General features: G+C 47.5%; 1 protein-coding gene across 1 annotated transcript in view; it reads left to right on the top strand.

Moving 5' to 3' along the window:
- Pkd2l2 (polycystin 2 like 2, transient receptor potential cation channel) overlaps positions 1–21,218 on the top strand; it is a 25,641-nt gene extending 4,423 nt beyond the window's left edge. The window contains exons 4-14 of the mRNA XM_050134976.1: positions 914–1,170; positions 3,223–3,444; positions 8,959–9,187; positions 9,888–10,058; positions 10,644–10,825; positions 13,055–13,175; positions 13,514–13,615; positions 16,444–16,508; positions 17,881–17,938; positions 19,253–19,365; positions 19,815–21,218. Coding sequence (XP_049990933.1) covers positions 914–1,170; positions 3,223–3,444; positions 8,959–9,187; positions 9,888–10,058; positions 10,644–10,825; positions 13,055–13,175; positions 13,514–13,615; positions 16,444–16,508; positions 17,881–17,938; positions 19,253–19,365; positions 19,815–19,899 — 1,605 coding nt within the window. The 3' untranslated portion in view covers positions 19,900–21,218. The remainder of the gene's footprint in view (positions 1–913; positions 1,171–3,222; positions 3,445–8,958; positions 9,188–9,887; positions 10,059–10,643; positions 10,826–13,054; positions 13,176–13,513; positions 13,616–16,443; positions 16,509–17,880; positions 17,939–19,252; positions 19,366–19,814) is intronic.
- The last annotated feature ends 10 nt before the right edge of the window (positions 21,219–21,228 follow it).

Raw genomic sequence — 21,228 nt, 5'->3', positions numbered from 1 at the left:
CAGGGTTTCTCTGTGGCTTTGGAGCCTGTCCTGGCACTAGCTCTGTAGACCAGGCTGGTCTCGAACTCACAGAGATCCGCCTGCCTCTGCCTCCCGAGTGCTGGGATTAAAGGCGTGCGCCACCATCGCCCGGCTGACGGACGCATTTTAAAGGGTCATAAGGAAAAGGTGTCCTAGGAATAGGGAGCGTGTGCTGTGTGCGATGCTGTGGAGCTGAATTTGCAGTGCGAGCCCCGAGAAGGTGAAGTAGAAACACGGACAAAGGTCAGATCGTGAATGCCACACGGGGAAGCTGAAACTTACCCAGGAGACCGTCATTTTCTGAGCGTGGGTGGAAACAGTGGTTAGCTTGGGTACCTAGAGAAGCAGGGTGACCGAGCAGACCTGAGGTGTGCCTGTGACAGCCTCTTTCTGAGAGGGTTAGCTCCCCGGGGAATTTGGCAGCAAGCTCACGCATTTCACTGCTTCCTGGCCACTGTGGTCTGAGCCTCGCTGTCACACACTTCCTGCTAAGGCGGACTGAAACAAATCTTTCCTCCCCTACACTGGCACTGAGGCCGGTATTCTGTCCTGGTGACAAGGCAGACCTAGTAAGAACGGACAAAGGCGAGATAAGACCCAAGAGGTCATGAGTAGGAAAGGGGGAATAGAAATCGTCCTTACCCTTTTAATTGTCTGTGTGGCCGGTGGCAGAGACAAGAAATGGGGAAAGCCATCCTTGGGATCACTTAGGATGGAACAGGGACAGTGAGGAATAGCCATCACCGTGGCCTTCGCCAGCAACATTTGGCATTGCCGGAAGTGGTGTCTGGGTCAATACTTACACTCAGCATCCCACGTGTGACTACAGGTTCTGTTGCCATGAAGGCTTTTCTTGTTCTTCTTCCCATGATATCCGCCCTTCTCTGTGAAGTTCATGGAAGGACCCCTTCTGGAGGGCTTGTACTGGGACTCGTGGTACAATAACCAGAAGCTGTACAATTTGAAGAACAGCAGCCGCATCTACTACGAGAACATTCTTCTCGGAGTCCCCAGGGTACGGCAGCTGAGAGTCCGCAACAACACTTGCAAGGTCTACTCAGCCTTTCAGTCGCTGGTGAGCGACTGTTACGGTAAATACACAGCTGAAAACGAAGACCTGTCTGATTTTGGCCTCAAAAGTAATACAGAGTAAGCAATATGAAACCGGTGACCTTTTCTAGTAGGTACCTTGTATCTTCACAGAAATAAGTCTGTCCTGTGAGTGACGGGAGCTGGGAGCTGCTGGTTGCAGTGGTTTTCAGCAGGGGAAGAAGCCTGGGCTATAGCTGCGCTCAGCACAAGAGCGACCCCATCTGATGAGGGTGGGAGGGTTGATGTATATATGAAATGTATAGTCACACTGGACGGCGGGTAAAACATCAGTCTGTCTGCATGTGTGCATGCATGTGGAGCCAAGATATCAACAAGAGGTGTCTCTGTAGGGCCAGAGAGATGGCTCAGTGGCTAAGAGCGCTGCAGAGGCCCTGAGTTCAATTCCCAGCAAACATGGTGGCTCACAATGAGATCTGGTGCCCTCTTCTGGTGTGCATACATAATAAGTAAATAAATCTCTTTTAAAATGTTTTTTTTTTAAAGAGGTGTCTTTCTAAATCACTCCATCTTTCATTTTTGAGACAAGGTCTCTCACTAGAGGTGGAACTCATCAATTCTGTTAGGCTAATCAGCCAATGAGCTCTAGGGATCCAATGGTGTCCACCCCCTGAGCTCTGGGATTACAGATTCCTGCCCCAACAGCTGGCTATAAAAGCTTGTGTTGAGTTATCCTCGGCCACTCTCCTCCCTCCTCCCTGTGCCCAACTTCAGTGATGTCTGTGGCTCCAGCACTAAGAGGGGCAGCGACGCTCTTCGTCACCCTGTCTGATGACGCCCGCGGAAGACGCTGTCTTAGCTACTTTTCTATTGCTGTGCTAAGGTACCCAAACAGCTCACACAAGTTTGTTGGGGGCTTGCAGCTGGAGGAACTTAGAGTTCGTGGCAATTATAGGGGGAAAGGGTGTAGACCCACCACCTTATACTGAACTGTGAAAGCCTGAAGCCACTGGTACCACCTCCTCTAGACAAAGGTGTTCCCAGTGTAGGTGCTGTTTACACTCTCCTGGGTCAGGTGTCCTGTGATAATCATGGCCGGGCACAGGACCGACCCTTCTGTATTGAGTATTTATTAGTTATTCAAATGTTCATAAAGATCGATTTTCCTGCTCATCACACTCTCTAGAGACAGCTGTTCTTTGTTCTTTCGCTTCCTGTTTCTAAGGCACGTCCTCCAAGGGCTGTCACTTTACAGTTACGTGCATTTCCACGTGGCAGGTGATCTGCCACCGCGGCTCTCTCCTGCCACCTCCAGTTCCTGCCTCCTTTAGTCTTAGTTACACTCGACTGCCTTTACTCACTAGTCTATATTTTCCTTACAAACTCCGGTTGCATTTCCTTTCTTACATCCTCCAGTCTCAGGATGTATGCATGGCTTCTTGGGTGTTGACTTACTCTTTGTATGAGTTTGGGAATTTTTCTTACTCAGAGACAGGATATTGCCATATATATATAGCCCAGACTAGGTGAGTTTTTGCATTCGTGAGGACTGATATAATTTTGTTAATGTAATAAAGTCATACATATAATCACACACCTTTCATATATGTTTGGGGAAAGCTGATTAGGGAGGCTGAAAATGGGGAGTCAAGATATCCTTCTTTTGGTTTTCTTGTAATTATAAGTTAAAAGCCAGAAGGTTTAACTATAAACATTTTTTTTTGAAAAAAAAAATAGCCAGACAGTGGTGGTGCACATCTTTAATCCCAGCACTCAGGAGGCAGAACCAGGTGGATCTCTGTGAGTTCAAGACCAGCCTGGTCTACAGAGGGAGTAGCCAGGGCTACACAGAGAAACTCTGTCTCAACCCCCCCCCCAAATTGTGGTGTGTGTGTGTGTGTATGTGAGTGTGTGTGAGTGCATAAATGCAGGCACATCACAAGTGTACAGCAAAACCATTGGATGTGTCTGTTGCCCACGATAAGCACTAAAACACACTGGGTCCTTGGCCCTAACTCAATTGTCTCGGCTACTTTGAACTTTCTATTTCAGGTGTTTTGAAGCTACTTCTTTTAAATCAAAGGTTAGCTTAAATTCTTGAATGCTTTCTGCCTGGGCTTCTCATTGCTGTTGTTCTTGGATGTCTAACAGATGGAAGTACTCGCCTTCTCCTGCCAACGCCCCTTGGCACTGGGGATATGTCGGTGTGTACCGAGACGGAGGGTATATATTCACATTATCAAAATCCAAATCTGAAACCCAAGCCAAATTTGCTGACCTTCGACTCCACAGCTGGATCACCAGAGGGACCAGGGCTGTTTTTATTGACTTTTCCGTATACAATGCTAACGTCAATCTGTTCTGCATCGTCAGGTGAGTGACTCAGAAGTTATTGATCCTGGCAAATGGAATTTTAAAAGGATCCAAAGCCTCCAGTGCAGTTTGCAGTTTCTGCATGCCCGTGCTGAGGTTAAAGTCCTAGCTTTAAGATAACGTGGTGTTCTGCCAAGGGTGCAGAGGAGAATAGAGCGACATCATCCGACTTTTCATTATTTCTGGATACACTTAGGAACACGAAGAGTCACATACAATATGCTAGGTCTTATGATTCATGTGTGTGTGCGCACACGCTCATGCGCAGGTGTGCACCATGGTGCCAGGTGTGGCGATCAGCGCTGGGGAGTCTGCTCTCTCCTCCCACGGTGGACAGGAAGCAAACTCAGGTGGTCAGACTTGTGTGACTGTGGAGTCATCTTGCCACCAAAACTTCAGTTTTGTATGGTGTGAGGATATAGAGTCTTGCCACTTCTGTCCTTCTGGAATTGTACAGATCTGATGTCATAATTTTTTCATAAAATCAGATTGTTAAAATCTCTTGGGTTATAGGCAAGGCAGATAAGTCAGCTGGTAAAATGCTTGTCATAAGTATAAGTCTTAGGGTTTCTATTGCTGTGCTAAAATATTGTGGGCAGAAACAGCTTGGAGAGGAAGGGTTTGCTTGGCTTACACTTCATGATCGTGGTCCATCACTGATGTGGAAGCTGAAGCAGAGGCCGAGGAAAGGTGGTGCTGGCTGGCTTGCTCCTCATGCCTGGCTCAGCCTGCTTTCTTCTAGTGCCGGGACCCCCAGCCCAGGACCAGCACCCCCCACAGTGAGCTGGGCATTATCTCGTGGTTCCCTCTTCTCAGTTAACTCCAACCTGTGTCAAGTTGATAAACCAACAACAAAGAACCCCCCTGCTTCCAGAAAATCAGGACACTGTGTAAGCACGAGGACCTGGTCGGGTCTCCAACACCCAGGTGAAAGCCGAATTCAGTGATGAGCAAAACCGAGTACTGGCAGGAGGAGGGGCCGAGCGAATTCCAGGAGCTCATTGGTCAGCCAAATTAGCAAACACCAGGTTCAGTGAGAAATCCTGTCTCAAAAACACAGGGTGGAGATTGACAGAGGAAGACAGCCAGTTCTGATCTCTGACCTTCACACACGAGTGAATGAGTCTGAATTAACTGTTCACAATTAGAATTAACTATTTAAATTTCAAATGACATGTATCAGTGGCCACATCCTAGACTTTTTTTTTGTTGTTGTTGTTTCTTTGTTTTTGTTTTCGAGACAGGGTTTCTCTGTGGTTTTGGAGCCTGTCCTGGAACTAGCTCTTGTAGACCAGGCCCGTCTCGAACTCACAGAGATCCGCCTGCCTCTGCCTCCCAAGTGCTGGGATTAAAGGCGTGTGCCACCACCTCCCAGCCATCCTAGACTTTTTTAGAGTATATTATACACTACAAACGGAGCTTTGGTTCTTCTTAGACTTGTACTACTGTGATTCTGGCCCTTGCCCTTGGGCTCAACCATGTGACTTGCTTTGGCCAATGGGATGCTAGCAGATATGCGGCAACCGAGCAGGTTGTGTGGTTGTGTACCGTTAGCTCTCTGCATGTCTGCAGTTGCGGTGAAGGGGGGGGGGGGGATGTGTACGTTGGCTTGTTGGAAGCAGGAGAAAGATGGGCAGGCAGAGCAGAGCCAGCTCCAAGATGCTGAGTCGAGCCAGTCAAATGGTGGTTCTATTAGCAAGCCGGGCTGAGATCGTTCTGACTGACCCAGCTGGACTGTCTGTCCACTGAAGTCTGTAGACACACAGGAAATATTCATTGTAAGCCAGGCTTTGAGGCCAGGCTTATTAGATAAGAAATGGATACAAGGCCTAACTTGGAACTCAGCTCTTTGACCTCTGGATCAGTTTGGAGGCTTTTGTTGTAAAAGAAAATCCCAATTTAAATAGCCTCAAATAGCAACATCAAAAATCATTTCTGCCACGTAGGAGCAATTTCAGAATCAAGGCAAATAATTTTCATGGTAAGCTCAAAAGTCTGCCTCCATGTTCCTTAGGTGATTTCTGTTTTGTGCTCCTTGGGGTCAGCCGTATCTTCAGCTCACCGAATGACTGGTCCAGAAGCAGCTGCGGGCGGTGTCACGGATGCTCTGAAGAGCAGCCAACAGTTCTTTCAGTTAGCATCGCCTCCAAACCCAGGCCATGGAAGAGGTTCTGGGATCAAACACGGGGAAAGAAACAGCACACACTGACTGTGTTCAGCAGAAAAGTGAACCTCCATTCCCCGAGTGATAGGGCGGGCGGATAGCTAAACACAGCAGTTTCCTGTTTGGAAGGAGGCACGGGAGCTAGCTGCCAGAGAGACAGGCACCATCAAATTCTCTGATACACATATAGACAAATCTCGGCTGAAGTTTGGTGCTGTAGAAGCTGTAGACAGAGCATCTTCATGCTTCAGACTTGATTGACATCTGTATTTTATAATTGTCAGTGCCGCGAAGACCACGTCACATAAGTAGTACCAAATGGTAGAAGTAGGTTCAGAGCCGTGACAGAAATTGCTGGGAATTCTGACCTAATCCCAAGCCAAACTTCATTGTTATTTTTTTAAATAGCTCAAGTGAGTAACTCAAACAGCATTTTTTTCTTCTTTCTCCTTTTCTCATCCTCTCTTCCCTCCCCTTCTCCCCCTCCCTCTTTTACCCTTCTCTATTCCTCCCTCCTTTACCCGCCTCTGTTCCTCCCTCTCCACCCTTCCTCCTCTCTCTCCCTCCTTTCTCTCTCTCCTTACCCCAGTTTAAAACAGGGCCTCACTCTGTAGATAAGGCTGGCCCTGAACTCACAGATACACCCCTGCCTCTGCCTTCCAGGTGCTCAGATTAAAAGTGTATACCACCACACCTGGCTACAAAGAGCAACCTCTAAAATCAAATGTTCTAACACAATATAATTCAAAGCTGTCTTGCTTAGGTACTTACATACGCAGGAATGGCAGTGGGAGAATTCCAAGTCTGTTTCCCACAATCCCATCATCCCATTTCTCTAGGAGCAGAAGACTCCGCATGCAGTAAAAACGCTAATTCACGCAGTGCTCAGGAATCTGACACAGGTGTTCGAGGCTGTCTGCATTGGTGGTCTGTGGTGTGATGCAGTGCTCAGTGTTTGGCACGGGCTGCAGTGAAGTCCTGTGGTGCTGGCTGGCCCAGCCAGAAACACATCTGATCCATTGCACATTTGATTTGAATTAAGTCCATTGTGCATTAGGAAATGTTTTACTGCTGCTTTTTTTTTTTTTTTTTTTGGTTTTCCAAGACAGGGTTTCTCTGTGGCTTTGGAGCCTGTCCTGGCACTAGCTCTGTAGACCAGGCTGGTCTCGAACTCACAGAGATCCGCCTGCCTCTGCCTCCCGAGTGCTGGGATTAAAGGCGTGCGCCACCATCGCCCGGCCCTACTGTTCCTTTTTTTTATGACTCTGGATTCAGTTTAAGAAGAGATGGTCAGGCTGAGCATGGTGGCGCACGCCTTCTACACCCCCCCACCCACCCCCACCCCCGTCCTCCAGAAGCAGTGGCAGCTCTATCTGAGTTTGAGTTGAGCCTGGTCTACGTAGTGAGTTCCAGGACAACCAGGGATATGAAGAGAGACCATGTCTCAAACAAACAAACAAACAGTAAACAAAAGAAACTTTTTTTAAAAAAAGGAAGCAATGGTCAATACTATGGTTATTTCTATTTACTTCTCCTATATCCTGTCAGAGAAACTGAGTCAATTCTGCTGTCTCCCCGTTTTGTTTGCTGGTCTGCACATTTCTTGCGTTTCATTCCCTTACCCAATGGCGTTTGTGTACTGTGTGCAGAAGGAAACAGTTCTGATGCCGGGCCATACCTGCTAGGCGGCATCTCACTTGCATTTTCAGGCAGGAAAACAGTTGCACTTACAGTTGGGGTACCCTTAGGGTTACAGTTGGGGTACCCTTAAGGTTATATAGTTGGGGTACCCTTAGGTTGTGGCAGGCACAGTGGCTCCTTAGATTACTGCCAGTTCTTAATCACCAAAAATTGTGGGGAACCCGGAACAGCAGTGCACAGCTTTCTATGTTTTGTTTTGGGAAATAAGTTGTCATACTTCTGTTTGTACAGCTCTCTGTGCCCATCACCCAGTGCCTAAGGTAACCAGAAAATACCGGTCTTAGCAGACTGTATGATCCTGACGTTTCGAGGTCAGCGAGGTCTGTGGTAAGCTAGCCAAGGAGAGCAACCGATTTCCTTCCTCTGACGTAAAGAGCTGTGTTTTGAGAAGAGCCCTGACTAGCTGCAGGAACCACAGGGCAGAGGCAAGTTGGTACTCCACAGCCTTGCCTTTGTGTTCTCTGAGCTGTATGGCTTGTCAGGGCATAGGAAAGGTAACACCAATAAATAAGACTATAAGTATCTTTGGGTTTTGTTTTTGTTTGTTTTCCAAGACAGGATTTCTCTGTGTAGCTTTGTTGCCTGTCCTGGAACTTGCTCTTGTAGACCAGGCTGGCCATGAACTCACAGAGATCTGCCTGCCTCTGTTTCCCAAGTGCTGGGATTAAAGGTGTGTGCCATCACCGCACCGGCCCTGTTCAGATTGTCAGGGTTGCTGGCAGGCCTGAGCCATCTTTCCAAACCATCTCCATGTTTTTATTTATTTATTTTTTTTTGTTTTTTTTTTGTTTTTTGAGACAGGGTTTCTCTGTGGCTTTGGAGCCTGTCCTGGAACTCGCTCTGTAGACCAGGCTGGTCTCGAACTCACAGAGATCCGCCTGCCTCTGCCTCCCGAGTGCTGGGATTAAAGGCGTGCGCCACCATGGCCCGGCATCTCCATGTTTTTAAACATGGTTCATGTATGTTCCAGCACATACACTGTCTTAGAGTTTCTATGGCTGTGATAAAAAGCTGTGACCAAAAGCAGCTCGGGGAGGAAAGGGTTTTTATTTCAGCTCACGTTGTCCAACCAGGGCTCATCATGAAGGGAGCAGGGTAAGAGCTGATGCAGAGGCCATGGAGGGGAGCTGCTTACTGGCTTGCGCTCCTTGGCTTGCTTAACCTGCTTTCTTACAGCACCCAGAACCACCAGCCCATGGGTGGCACCACCCACAATGGGCTGGCCTTCCCGGGGCATCAATCACTAATTAAGAAATTCCCTACAGGCTTACCTACATTCCAATCTTAGGGAGGCCTTGTCTCAGTTGAGGTTCCCTCCTCTCCGATGACTCTAGCTTGTATTGATATAAAACCAGCCCGCACACAAACATTGAAGTTAACCAGACTAATATTGCTAATGTCACCAATCTGTGAGTTCCTGGAGTTGCAGCCAGTTCTAAGCCCACGTGTGGAGGCTGGGAACTGAATCCAGGTCCTCTGGAAGAGCAGGAAGTGTTCTTCACCACTGAGCCTTCTCTCCCGCCCCCACGGAAACGGTTTTTGTACAAAATCAGTGGTCAACGTTGAGGTATACGTCATTAGTGATTTAGAAATTTTACAGCAACTTAAATACCAAAACCTAGGAAAGCTTTCACGGACTCCATTTCCAGGCTGGTGGCAGAGTTCCCTGCGACGGGCGGGCTCCTCACCTCGTGGCAGTTCTACTCCGTGAAGCTCCTCAGATACATTACCAACTACGATTACTTCATCGCGTCCTGTGAAATCATATTCTGTATTTTCCTTTTCGTCTTCATAACACAAGAACTGAGAAAGCTGAATGAGTTTAAGATCGCCTATTTCAAAAGTATTTGGAACTGGCTGGAGCTGCTGCTTTTGGCGGTGAGTATAACCACGGTATGATCTAAGGGCTCTCGTCTGCTCCTGGCAGCTGGAGATGTATAAAACACAGGATTTTCTGTTCATCCAAGACTTACTTGAAAAGCTACACATATCAAACATAAAATGAGCCGTCATAGGGCAGTCTAATCCTATGCACCTAAAAGAGATGTCTGTTGGTTTTCTCGGATGTAGTCCTTGAGACAGCCAGCAAGAGCCTAGAGGACTCTGTAAGAAATGATTCTTTTCTTGTATGTTCTTGAACTCAGTTTGATCAAGTCCCCTACTGAGCAATCATAGGCAGGGTTGATTGGCTGGGGTCTCCCTTGTGTCTTTACAAAAACAAACTTGAGAAGCCACTTTTCTTTTTTTTCTTTCTTTCTTTCTTTCTCTCTTTCTTTTTTCCAAGACAGGGTTTCTCTGTAGCTTTGGAGCCTGTCCTAGAACTAGCTCTTGTAGACCAGGCTGGCCTCAAACTCAACTGCATCTGCTTCCCAAGTGCTGGGATTAAAGACGTTCACCACCACCTCCCGGTGGTAAGCCACTTTTCACAAAGTTACTTTAAAAGCCTAGATCCTATCTTTTCCTCCCTTTTGTTAAGCATTTAACGAATGTTTTTTCCAAGGCTGTGAGAAATTTAGGGAGAGAGAGATGGTCTCCAACTACCTCTTGACTATCGTGGCCTTTGCCATCTCCCCTGCAGCTGTGTTTCCTGGCGGTCTCTTTCTATGCATACTGTAACCTGCAGAGTTTTATCCTACTCGGACGACTGCTGAAAAACACTGAAAACTACCCAGACTTCTATTTCCTCGCGTACTGGCAAATCTACTACAACAACATGATTGCTATTACTATCTTCTTTGCATGGATAAAGGTATTTACATCTCTTTTATTACATAATCCAAGTAAATATGCATTAGGAAAAAGCTATTACCTTGTACGGAGGGGGAGCCCCAACTAGTATGTCCATTTTTGTTGTGTTTGTTTTTCAAGACAGGGTTTCTCTGTGTAGCCCTGGCTGTCCTGGAACTCGCTCCATAGACCAAGCTGGCCTCAAACTCACAGAGATCCACCTGCCTCTGCCTCCTGAGTGCTGGGATTGAAGGTGTGCGCCACCACCGCCAGGCAGTAAGTGAATTCTGAAAGTAATTTGGCACCAAGTGAAGGTGCTTCCCAAGCCTGGTGGCCTGCATTTGCTCCTTGGGAAAGGGCTGATCCCCACAAGCTGTCCTCTGACTTCTACCTGTGCTTGGTGGCACACTCTCCCCTCACACCTCCCATACAAATCCAAAAAAGTAAGTAAGATATTAATTTAACCTTTAAATGATCACTGACATCTCTAAACACCCTTGATTCCCACTGTCTCCTTTTACTTGAAGGATTCTTCTGAAATTGACTTTCCTGCTTCTAAGCGGCTCTGAGTGTATTGAGTAGATTGGCTCTGTTTTATCTCTTTCAGATATTCAAATTCATAAGCTTCAACGAGACCATGTCTCAGCTGTCGTCAACCTTGTCCCGCTGCATGAAGGACATCGTGGGGTTCGCCGTCATGTTCTTTATTATATTCTCCGCATATGCCCAGCTGGGCTTCCTTGTTTTCGGGTCACAGGTCGATGACTTTTCCACTTTTCAAAATTCCATGTAAGCTCTCAGCACAAGTGTCTTTATGCTCTCTGCCTGGGAAGCCACAGCGAGCCCCGGGACAAACAGTTCTTTTAAAGCTTGGTCCTGTACTTCATTTAAGGCTAAATATCCATCACGCTCAAAATGAATTCTGCCCATGGACAACCAAAATGGGCGGTGCTATCTGTTTTTTAATCATTGGTTGGTCAAGTTAGAAGAATTTTTCACCGGAAGTGAGAATATGTAACGGAAGAGGGTCCCAGTGTTTCCATAGCGCTCACTCTTGAGCAGAGGAAATCGTGCTTCCCCACAGAAGTCGTCTCCAGAGCAGGTTTTCCCTGGTAACTGGTACGTGCCAGCCTTGTGCCTCACAGCCCCGGTCTAAAGCCAGGTGTGGTGGTGCACACCTAGATCCAGCACTCAGCAGGCCAAAGCAGGAGGAGCTGAGCTGAGGCCTACCTGAGCTATACAGACAGACTCCCTTTTAAATACAAAAACGTATAACTTTTTAATACATAAAAATAGCTTTATAAAAGGAAGGTATGGGACATACACCTATATTCACAGGACTCAAGAGGCTGAGGCAAGCCAGACATTGGTGACACATACCTTTAATCCCAAGCACTTGGGCAGCAGAGGCAGATGGATCTCTGTGAGTTCTAGGCCAGCCTGGTCTACAAAGTGGGTTCCGGAAAAACCCTGTCTCAAAAAATAAAAATAGGTAGATAGGTAGGTAGGTAGGTAGAGAGAGAGAGAGAGAGACAGACAGACAGACAGACAGACAGAAGGAAAAGAAAGAAGAGAGACTAAGGCAGGAGGATCGCAAGTTCAAGGCCAGCCTAGCTAGTAGACCCAGTATAAAAGAAAAAAGAAAACAGATTTATGTTGAAGCTGACTTCAAGCTTACAGCAATGCCCCTGCCTCAGCCTTCTGAGTGTTAGAATTATAAGGATAAGCCACCACGTCCAGTCTGGTTTACAGTTTATCTCCTTCTGAGTAGATAGAACAACTTCCGTCTGTATGAGAGAATTCCAGTTTCTGTGGACTCCTTCCCTGGACAGCGACAGAAAGTGCTAGCACATCCCTGCTACACCTTCGCAGTGGACAATCCCTCCTCCACTTTTAGGTCGTCCTTTATTCATGTGTTCCCATCCACGAGACAAGCGACGCTGTCCTTCTGTCTGTGTTAGACTTTACTATGGTGTCCTCCTCCATCCGCTTGCCTGCAAGTGACAGCATTTGTCTCTCGCGGTGACCGAGTGATACTCTGTTGTACGTGTGGGCGCACGCAGAGGAACAGAACATTTACCATTTCCTCAACTGCACGATCAGCTACTGAAGTTCCTCGCTTTGCTCCTTGCATGTGTGTGCATGTGTGCTGTACATATGATCTGTGTGGCTCGTGCATGTGTGTGCATGTGTGCTGTACATATGATCTGTGTGGGTTCATGCATGTGTGTACATATGATCTGTGTGGACTCGTGCATACGTGTGTGCAGGTGGAGGCCAGCGGGCCACATCCGGTGCTTCCCTAATCTCTCTCCACTCGATTTTTCAATTGTGTGTGCATGGGGGGGTGTACATGTGAAGGTCAGAGGACAGCATGTGGGAGCCTTATTTTTCGAGTTTGGGGGCAAGCACCCTGATCTGCTAAGTCATCTCCACCCCTCAACTACACTTTTTGAGACAAGATCTGTTACTGAACCTGGAGCTCACTTGGTGGCAGCCAGCGAATCTACCTATTTCTGCCTCCCACCCCAGCCCTGCCCCGGCACCTGGATCACAGACATGCACCTCCATGCTCAGCTTGCACATGGGTGCTCGGGGCCCACGCTCAGGTTCTTCTGCTCTCATGGCGGCCCCTTTCCCAGCGGAGCCGCCTTTGGGAGAGGCTGCTATGAGTATGTAGTCTGCAAAGGCCTTAAACTTCCTATGTAATGTGGCTGACACTGAACTCCTGATCTCCTGCCTCAACCTCCCCTGCCGTGTTCTACCATGCTCTGTCTGATTTTAGGATGCTATGGCAGAATAATTAAAGCCAGAGAGGAGGAGCTGGGTTGTGACTCAATGGTAAAGCACTTAACCTAGCATGCGTGAGGTCTTGCAAGGGTTTAGTCCCCAGCACTGGGGAAAAAAATCAAGAGCATATGCATTATGCAGCCAGACATTATTAGCAACCCCAAGTTGTCATGTATGTAAAGGAAGAGCTGGAACATTTTCTAATGTTGTTCTTTCTTCTCATCAAAGATTTGCACAATTTCGGATTGTCCTTGGGGACTTTAACTTCGCTGGTATCCAGCAGGCCAACTGGATCTTGGGGCCCATTTACTTCATCACGTTCATCTTCTTTGTGTTCTTTGTGCTGCTGGTAAGAACGACGCCTGCCTATTTCCTTCATCTCAGGCTAGTCACAAGTTGTGGCCCTGCACACTTGTCCCCAGCTATTCGGGGGAGATTTAGGGGGTGTGACTTTGCTGGAGGAAGGCTCGTGACTCTTCCTCACCTCCCCAAGTAGCCAAACTATAGGCACTTGCTGCAGTACCCAGCTGCAGAAGTCGTGTGTGTGCACATGTGCATGTGCGTGTGCATGTGATGGGATGCTGGGCACCGAACTCAGGACATTCTAGACAAGCACTCCAACGCTGAGCTACACGCCCACCCCTAAGTAAGTGTTTCTTGAGAACATTATTTGGCTGTTTTCCTCAGAACATGTTCTTGGCAATAATCAACGACACATATTCTGAAGTGAAGGCGGACTACTCAATCGGCAGAAGACCTGATTTTGAGCTTGGTAAAATAATTAAGAAGGTTAGTTAACTTACTTTCCTAATTATAATTCTAAAACACTTTGTATCACTTAAACCCTCCATGAGACACATGCCCTCTGGGTTGTTTTGTTGTTTGAGAAAGAGTTTCACGCCTCACAAGCTGGCCTCAAACTCACTATGCAGCCAAGAGTAATCTTATGATCCTCTTGCCTCTACCCCCTGGGTCCAAGGATTCCAGGCATGTACCACCATGCCCAGTTTATGTGTTGCTTGATATGGAACCTGGGATTCATATATGCAAGGTAAATACTCTTATCAGCTGAGCTACATCTCCAGCCCCTCTGGTTCCAACAGTTTAGCCGAAATTTCCACAGCCCCAATACTGAGTACAAAGAACTGTCAGGTGATAGATGGAAACTATTTCGTTGCTCCCAAAAGTTTGTCGTTAGATACTAGTAAATTTCCACAACCAAGCACAGCCTTTGTATTCCTTGTCTGTAGCTTTGGAGCCTGTACTGGAACTAGCTCTTGTAGACCAGACTGGCCTCGAACTCAAAGAGATCCACCTGCCTCTGCCTCCCAAGTTCTGGGATTAAAGGCGTGCGCCACCACCGCCTGGCTCTCTCCTTATATTCATGGCAGTATTATTTAGCCTCTCCTGGCTCAAACGTTGGACTCTCTGTCCTGCTGGCTGTCTGATCGTCTGTCCCCAAGGCTTGTAATTTTTCTCTGCCAGTGCAGGTCTTGCTTGCACTATCTCAAGGACCCCTTAAACTCTGCCACCAAGAGATCATTCCTATATGATAACATCCTCTTACCTGTTCTAGCCTGACCCCAGCTCATTCAGTTTTGAGTCAGTCTAGCAGGTTACCTGGGCCTATCAAATCCAGCCACATTTCTTCACTCGGCTCTCCCAAGCCACCTGCACACAACACCGTTCCAACCTACCCTCAGCTGTCGTGCGCTAATTTCTACGTTTCCATCCTCAGTATATTATACTGCAATCCCCAGTTTGGTTGGTTTTTGCTTGTTGTTTGCTTTGGGTCTTCCCGAGCCATGGTCTCATGGTGCACTTTTGCCCGGAATTTGCTGTGTGGAGCAGGCTGGCCTTGAGTTCACTGCCGTTCTAGCAGAGTATTGCTAACCTAAGTACAGGCTGCGTAACACATGTTCCCACTCTGCCTTCTGCTCATACAATTTCTACCCTGAAATAAAGATCCTCACAGCTGTACTTGCTAAGGTTCTGTTCTGGACAGCAGAATCTGCCCTGTCCTGTCTTATCTCCTCATGACTGTGATAAAACACCATGGCTAAAATAAGCTTGGAGAGGAGCGTGTTTATTTCTGCTTACCGCTTGGGAAGTCAGAGGAGCCGAGGAGAGAGATGCTTTTACTGGCACACTTGGCCTGCTTTCTTAGACCACCCAGGATCATGGGCCCAGGGTGGTACTGCCCCAGTGGGCTGGGCCCTCCCATTGGTCACTTGTCAGGAAAATGTCCCACAGACTCCGCTATGGTCGGGGCATTTTCTCAATTGAGGTGCCCTCTTTTCAAATGACTCTAGCTCATGCCAGATTGACACAGAACTCGCCAGCACTCCTCATGACCAGCTTGTACACTCTGCAGTTCCAAGAGCACTTCCCAAACGTCAGTAGCTGTGGTCTTGAAGGCACAGCACTTTGTGGGAGAGAATGCTGTTAAGATGGCCTCCCCACATGAGCTCAGCTGTAGGTTTCTTCTCTGATACCCTGAGGATGGTGTTGGTTGTACGCAGTAGAGTGTTAACATACTTGATATCAACTAAACATGGCCTATCAAGTTGTAACAAGACTAGGTACATCCCCTCACATTAAGGCTGGATGAGGCCACCTAGTAGGAAGAAGTGGGTCTCAAAAGCAGGCAAAAGGTTCAGAGACAGCCCTCATTGAAGTCAAACAAGAAGGCCAAGTTACACAACCATAAAATATAGGCAGAGGACCTAGGTCAGACCCTTGCAGGCTCCCTGACTGTCAGTCTCTATGATCTCCTATAAGCCCTAGCGAGTTGTTTCTGTGGGTTTTCTTGGCCCCTCCGGCTCCTACCATCCTTCCTTCCCATTTTCTGCAGGATTCCCCAAGTTCCACCTAATGTTTGGCTGTGGTTTCGGCATCTGCTCCCATCAGTTGCTGGCTGAAGGCTCTCTGGTGACGATTGTCTAGGCTCCTGTCTATGAGTATGGCAGAGTACCATTAAGAATCATTTCATTAATTGCTTTTTCTTTTTGCTGATCATGTTTGGTTCTATCCTAGGCCTCCAGTCCCTGGCCCTCCAGGCAGTGTCAGGCTTCCTAGGGGCATGGCCTCAAACTGGACCAGTCATTGGTCGGCCCATCTGTACCCCAGCACATCTTGCAGGCAGGACAGATTGTAGGTCAAAGGGTTTGTGGCTGGGTTGGTGCCCCAGTCTCTCCACCAGAAGTCCACAGAAGGTGGCCAATTCTGGTTCCATATCCCCCATTACTAGGAGCCTTAGCTCGAGTCACCCTTTAGATTCCCGGGAGTCTCCATTGCACTAGGTTTCTATCTTGCCCCCGAAATGCCCCTCAATTCCAGTTGTCTCCCTCCATCCTCCCCCGACCTGACCCCTCCTGGTCTCGTCCCCAGGCACCCCCACCTTTCCACCACACTCCAGTGATGTCCCTCAGAGCACCCCTGCTTCCTTCCACAAGGGTGGGATCAAAGATGGTGACGGGATCATGACACTGTGCCAGACATCTCTTTAGGCAGGAGTTCCTACCACAAACACGTCATAGCTCATGGATCTCGACTGAATGTGAAGAATACAGGAAAGAATTTCTGATGAATTTTTAACCTCTTTTTTATTAACCCAGAGTTACCTTAATGTTCTCGAGAAGCTCAGACTGAAGAAAGCTCAAGATAATGAAGACAAGAAAATGTAAGACGTTAAGATTTTATCACTTTCAAGTTTCGTGCAAAATGTCTTGGTCACTTTTCTACTGCTGTGAAGGGACACAGCTAAGGCAACTTTCAGAGGAAAGGTCCTGAGGCTGTCCCAGAGGTGAAGCCATGACCGGCACAGCAGGGAGCTTGGCGGCAGGCAGGTGTGGCACAGGCGCAGTAGCTGAGAGCTGACCTCTGACCCATAAGTACTAGGCAGAGCGCTAACTAGGAATGATGTGGGCTTTGACAATCTCACCACCTACCCTAAGCAACCCACCTCTTCCAAGGCCACACCTCCCAATCCTTCCCAAACAGTTCCACCAGCTGGGGCCCAAACATTCATATGTGTGAGCCTATGGGGACATTCTCATTCAAGCCTCCACACAGATGTTCAACATAGGATGGGGTTACATACCTGTAAAACTACTATATTAGCTTGAATGTGCATTTAGCACCTTTAACCTACCAAATGGTCCTAGCCTAGCCTGCATATATTAAATATGCTCAAAACACTAACATCAGCCTATAGAGGGACAATGTCAGCCAAGAGAATCCCTGTTCGATAGTCATGTATTGTAACATGTAACGTACTGGCTTTGTAGCTCTGAAGCCTACCAGCAACACCACGACCTGTAGTGTCGATTGTTCCCCTCATGACCATGTCCGTGGCTGGCAGAGTTCTGCTCCCTGCTGCTGCATATCACAGTCAGAGTATCTATCCTCCCACACACTGCCACCCAGGGAGAGACCAAAATTCACACCTTAAAGTCATGGTCTCTGCTTCTGCATCACTATAAAGTCAAGAAAACGTAAGTTAAACTGAGGCTAAAATGGGAGCATCTCCCTGAATGACAGAAGAAACAGTGAGTTAGGCTCCATGCCGTGTGGGGAATCTAAACACACTGTCTTTCTGACACCCAGTAAGCCTTTGACTTCTGAGGCTGCTGTGACTCTCCCATTGCAGCCGACAGTCGCCCAGTGGTAGAGGACTTGCCTCACATGTGAGGGTCTGGGCTGGCACTGAAAACAGAGCACAGGACAAACTTTGCCACTCAGGGAAGACTCTGACAGGAAAATAGGAGAGTAAGGTCTCTCATACAAGTCTAAAGCAACAATTGCAGTACACGGTGTATTCAACTATCAAAATAAAAACGTTTTACAGTGATGCTTACGAACAGGACTTGTGCCTAGCATGATGCTCATGATGCCAAGAAGTGAATTTGCTTCACAGCTACAGTCCTAGCTAAATCCCTTTCCTCGATGAGCAGCAGGGTGTCTTTTCTCATGACAGTCCCCTCCTTGCTGTAGATCTGATTGTAGACGGTTCGCTGCCTTTTCTTACTCTTATGCTTATTCTGCATCTACAGCAGGAAAACCACCAGAGAGTTGGCCCAGCAAGCCAGAAAAGAAGGCTTTAGTGAAAGCGTAAGATTTTAATTCATTTTTTTAAAACACAAGTGATAGCTTTATTAGTTCTGATTAACACAAATAATTTATGGCAACAGTTGTAACCTCCAATACATCTCTCAAAATCAGAAGTCTTCCCCATTTATGACAGGGCACAACAAACTGCCTAAAGAATACAGACATCTATTTATAGAACTGAGTTGATAGGCCATTTCCATTAAAAAGACTCATCTCAATTCCGACAAATCTGGGGGTGTTTCTTGTGCATGTATGTGTGGGTATGTTCATGTATGGATGGGTCTGTGCACAGACCAGAGATGTTAACCCAGGAAGGCCATCTACCCCCTTTAAAACAGGGTCTCTCATTGGCCTGAAGCTCATCAGCTGGACTAGACTGGCTTGCCAATAAACACCAAAGGTTCTTCTGTCCCCAGCCCCAGCCCTGAGATTACAAGTGTGCACTCTCACAGCCAGAATTTTTAAAAGCTTTACAGTATAATCAGCCTGCGCATCTAGTAGTTCAGGTTCCCCCCAAAGACGATGCCCACCAATAAGCAGGAAGCAGTCTTGAGAATCTACCGCCCCAATTCCTTTAACCTATGGTGCCTAACCTCTGCCTTTTTGTTATAAAAAAAAAAAAAAGAGATGGGAATGTAATGATCTGTTCTGTCCCTTTAAGAGACAAACCACGCCCACTCCCCCATCAGCTGAGGCAGGCAGATCTTAACCTGCTTGCAGCCTGAATCTCTCCCTTTTTCTGTCTCTCAAAGAGGCAGCTTCTGTTCTCTCTCTCTCTCTCTCTCTCTCTCTCTCTCTCTCTCTCTCTCTCTCTCTCTCTTCCTCTCCTCTCCCCGCCCCCCAGAACAGGAAGGGGCAGTAATAACACACTTTCTGGCGAGAGACTTGTGTTGTGGTACATGGTGCTGGTGCACACAGGCCATTAACCAAGGCAGGGATTATTCTGTGCAAGTCTGACAGAAAAGCTGCTGGAAGGGTAAAGAATGCCACAGATGCATCTGAGGCACACGTGCTACAGTTAAGAGGGTAGGGGTGTAGCTTCGGGCAGAGCAAGCGCACAGCACATATGAGACTCTGGGCTCAACACTCAGCACTGAAGGAGGAGGGACAGAAGCATATTAGCCCTGACAAGTTAAAGCCAGGAGGTTAGCAAACATGACCCTAAACCTTGCCCATCCGCACTGCCCATCTCACGGCCCAGTCTCCTGGGGTGACTTTACTGGCGCAGAAGCCAAGCACCAGGCTGTTGAAGCTTGTCACCTTCGAGTCTTTGAAGCACAGACTACAGCCTGTATTTGTCCTCTAAACTGACAGGAGATCCAAGGGGCAGAGCAGATGAAAATGTGGAAGGAGAGGCTTGAGAAAAAGTATTATTCTACAGACCTTCAAGATGACTACCAGCCCGTCACGCAGCAAGAATTTCGAGAGTAAGCATTGGTCGCACATGGCACAGCAGGTCATGCAGTCCGAGGACACAGGTTCTTTGTGTTATTTTATTGAGCCAGAACCACATTGCTATACTTGCCTCTCTCATTTGCTGCAGTTTCCAAATTAGAGCGCACAACTCCATTTGCTTAGCGAGGCCACCATGCTGGAGTGCTGGCTCACATCTAATTCCAGTCCTGCATGCGTATGGTGCAGACATACATGCAGGTAAAAACACACACATACACTTTACAGAGTGAGACAGATGGAAGGGCACAGCGGGCCTCTTCTCCCAGGCTTCCCGTCAGCACTCCAGCACGACCGCTGCCCTGGGAAACGTGACTCTGGAGCTGTCATCCCACCTCCCTCTCAAAGCACATCACGGCAGGCGTTGAGCTGGCTACTGCACACAACTGTCACGCATATCACTAACTTTTAAACTCTCTTCTAGACTCTTTTTATATGCTGTGGAGCTGGAAAAGGAACTACACTACATCAGTTCAAAACTAAACCAAGTGATGCGAAAGCTACAGTAACAACACTGGAGGTAAGACTGATGAGGTGCGGTGCTCTAGCAACACTTGTGAGGTACTTACTGCATTTTCTCCTACACACGTCGCCATCTCTGGTCACTTCATTGCTTCCACTGTGCAGAGTCCTGCAAATGCTAGGCACCATGCTACAACTCCAGCCAAGAAGCAGCTCTCAGTTCTAACGGTGATTTCCATGAACTGAGTGCAGCTGAAGGGAGCCCACTGTACCACCCCCACATTTACCAAGTGCTTCCTGTAATATGCACGTGGCACACTCACGGGAGTGTAAAAAGGGAAGCACGGTCAATGCTTCTTGGTCATGGGGCAGATCTCTAAGGTCACAGGGTAGATCGCCAATAGTTGGAGGTAGAGACAGAGGAACTATTGGTAGTTTCAACCCTGGCACATCCCAGGGTCTCACTTCCTTTGGACAGGGGTAAAGTAATAAGATTTTGGGAAAATACTATGTATGAACAACATACATAAAATAATCTCCATTCTAGACTCCAAAATGCCTAGAAAAAGTCATATATAACAACTCTGTGCCTAAATACAGAAATTTCACTACCACTTTCAAAAGCAGATTTCATCTGGTTTCTAAACAGCAGTATGTCAAATTTCCTAAAAATAAAAAGGATGGCATATTAAGGCCGTAAGTTGTTTGGAAATTACAGACAAGGGACCTTTGAGAGCCTTCTTGTTGGAAAGTTGTGTGTGACTAGTACTTTAGAAACTAGAGGAAAATGTTACTTTCCTAAGCTATATAAGCCCCTCCAGAAGAGCCGTATGATCTGTCCTGTGGGTCAAAATAACACCATATTCAACCACAGCACTCAATCAGCACGTTAATGCTCAATGTACATGTTTAAAACATGAATAAATTGCTGGGCAGTGGTAGCACACACCTTTAATCTTAGCACTTGGGAGGAAGAGGCAGGACAGCCTGGTCTACAAAATGAGTTTCAGAATAGCCAGGGCTACACAGACAAACCCTGTATTGAACACCTACCCCCAACACACACACAGGCCCAAAAAAGTCGCCCAGGCTGGCCTTGAACTCCTGGGCTCAAGGGATCCTTCTGCTGTGGTCTCTGGAGCAGCTGGGACTATAGGTACACACCACACCATGCCCAGTAAATGTTACTACCCACCTCCCTCAAAGCAAGGAGGGCCGACTTTTCTTAATGTGGTAATTCACTGCAACAAGACATGACTAATTCTGACACTAGGGTACAGAGAGGAGGAGCAGGAGTTACATACCGATTTCAAGACCTGATACATGAAACCCGGGGGGGGGGGGGTGTGAAGGTAGTTTGCCTATTCTCCTAAATA

The sequence above is a fragment of the Alexandromys fortis genome, unplaced genomic scaffold (assembly GCF_014885135.2).
Source record: "Alexandromys fortis isolate MF-2015 unplaced genomic scaffold, M_Fortis_MF-2015_v1.1 scaffold_25, whole genome shotgun sequence".
Lineage (NCBI taxonomy): Eukaryota > Metazoa > Chordata > Mammalia > Rodentia > Cricetidae > Alexandromys > Alexandromys fortis.
This window is presented reverse-complemented; position numbering and strand designations above follow the sequence as displayed.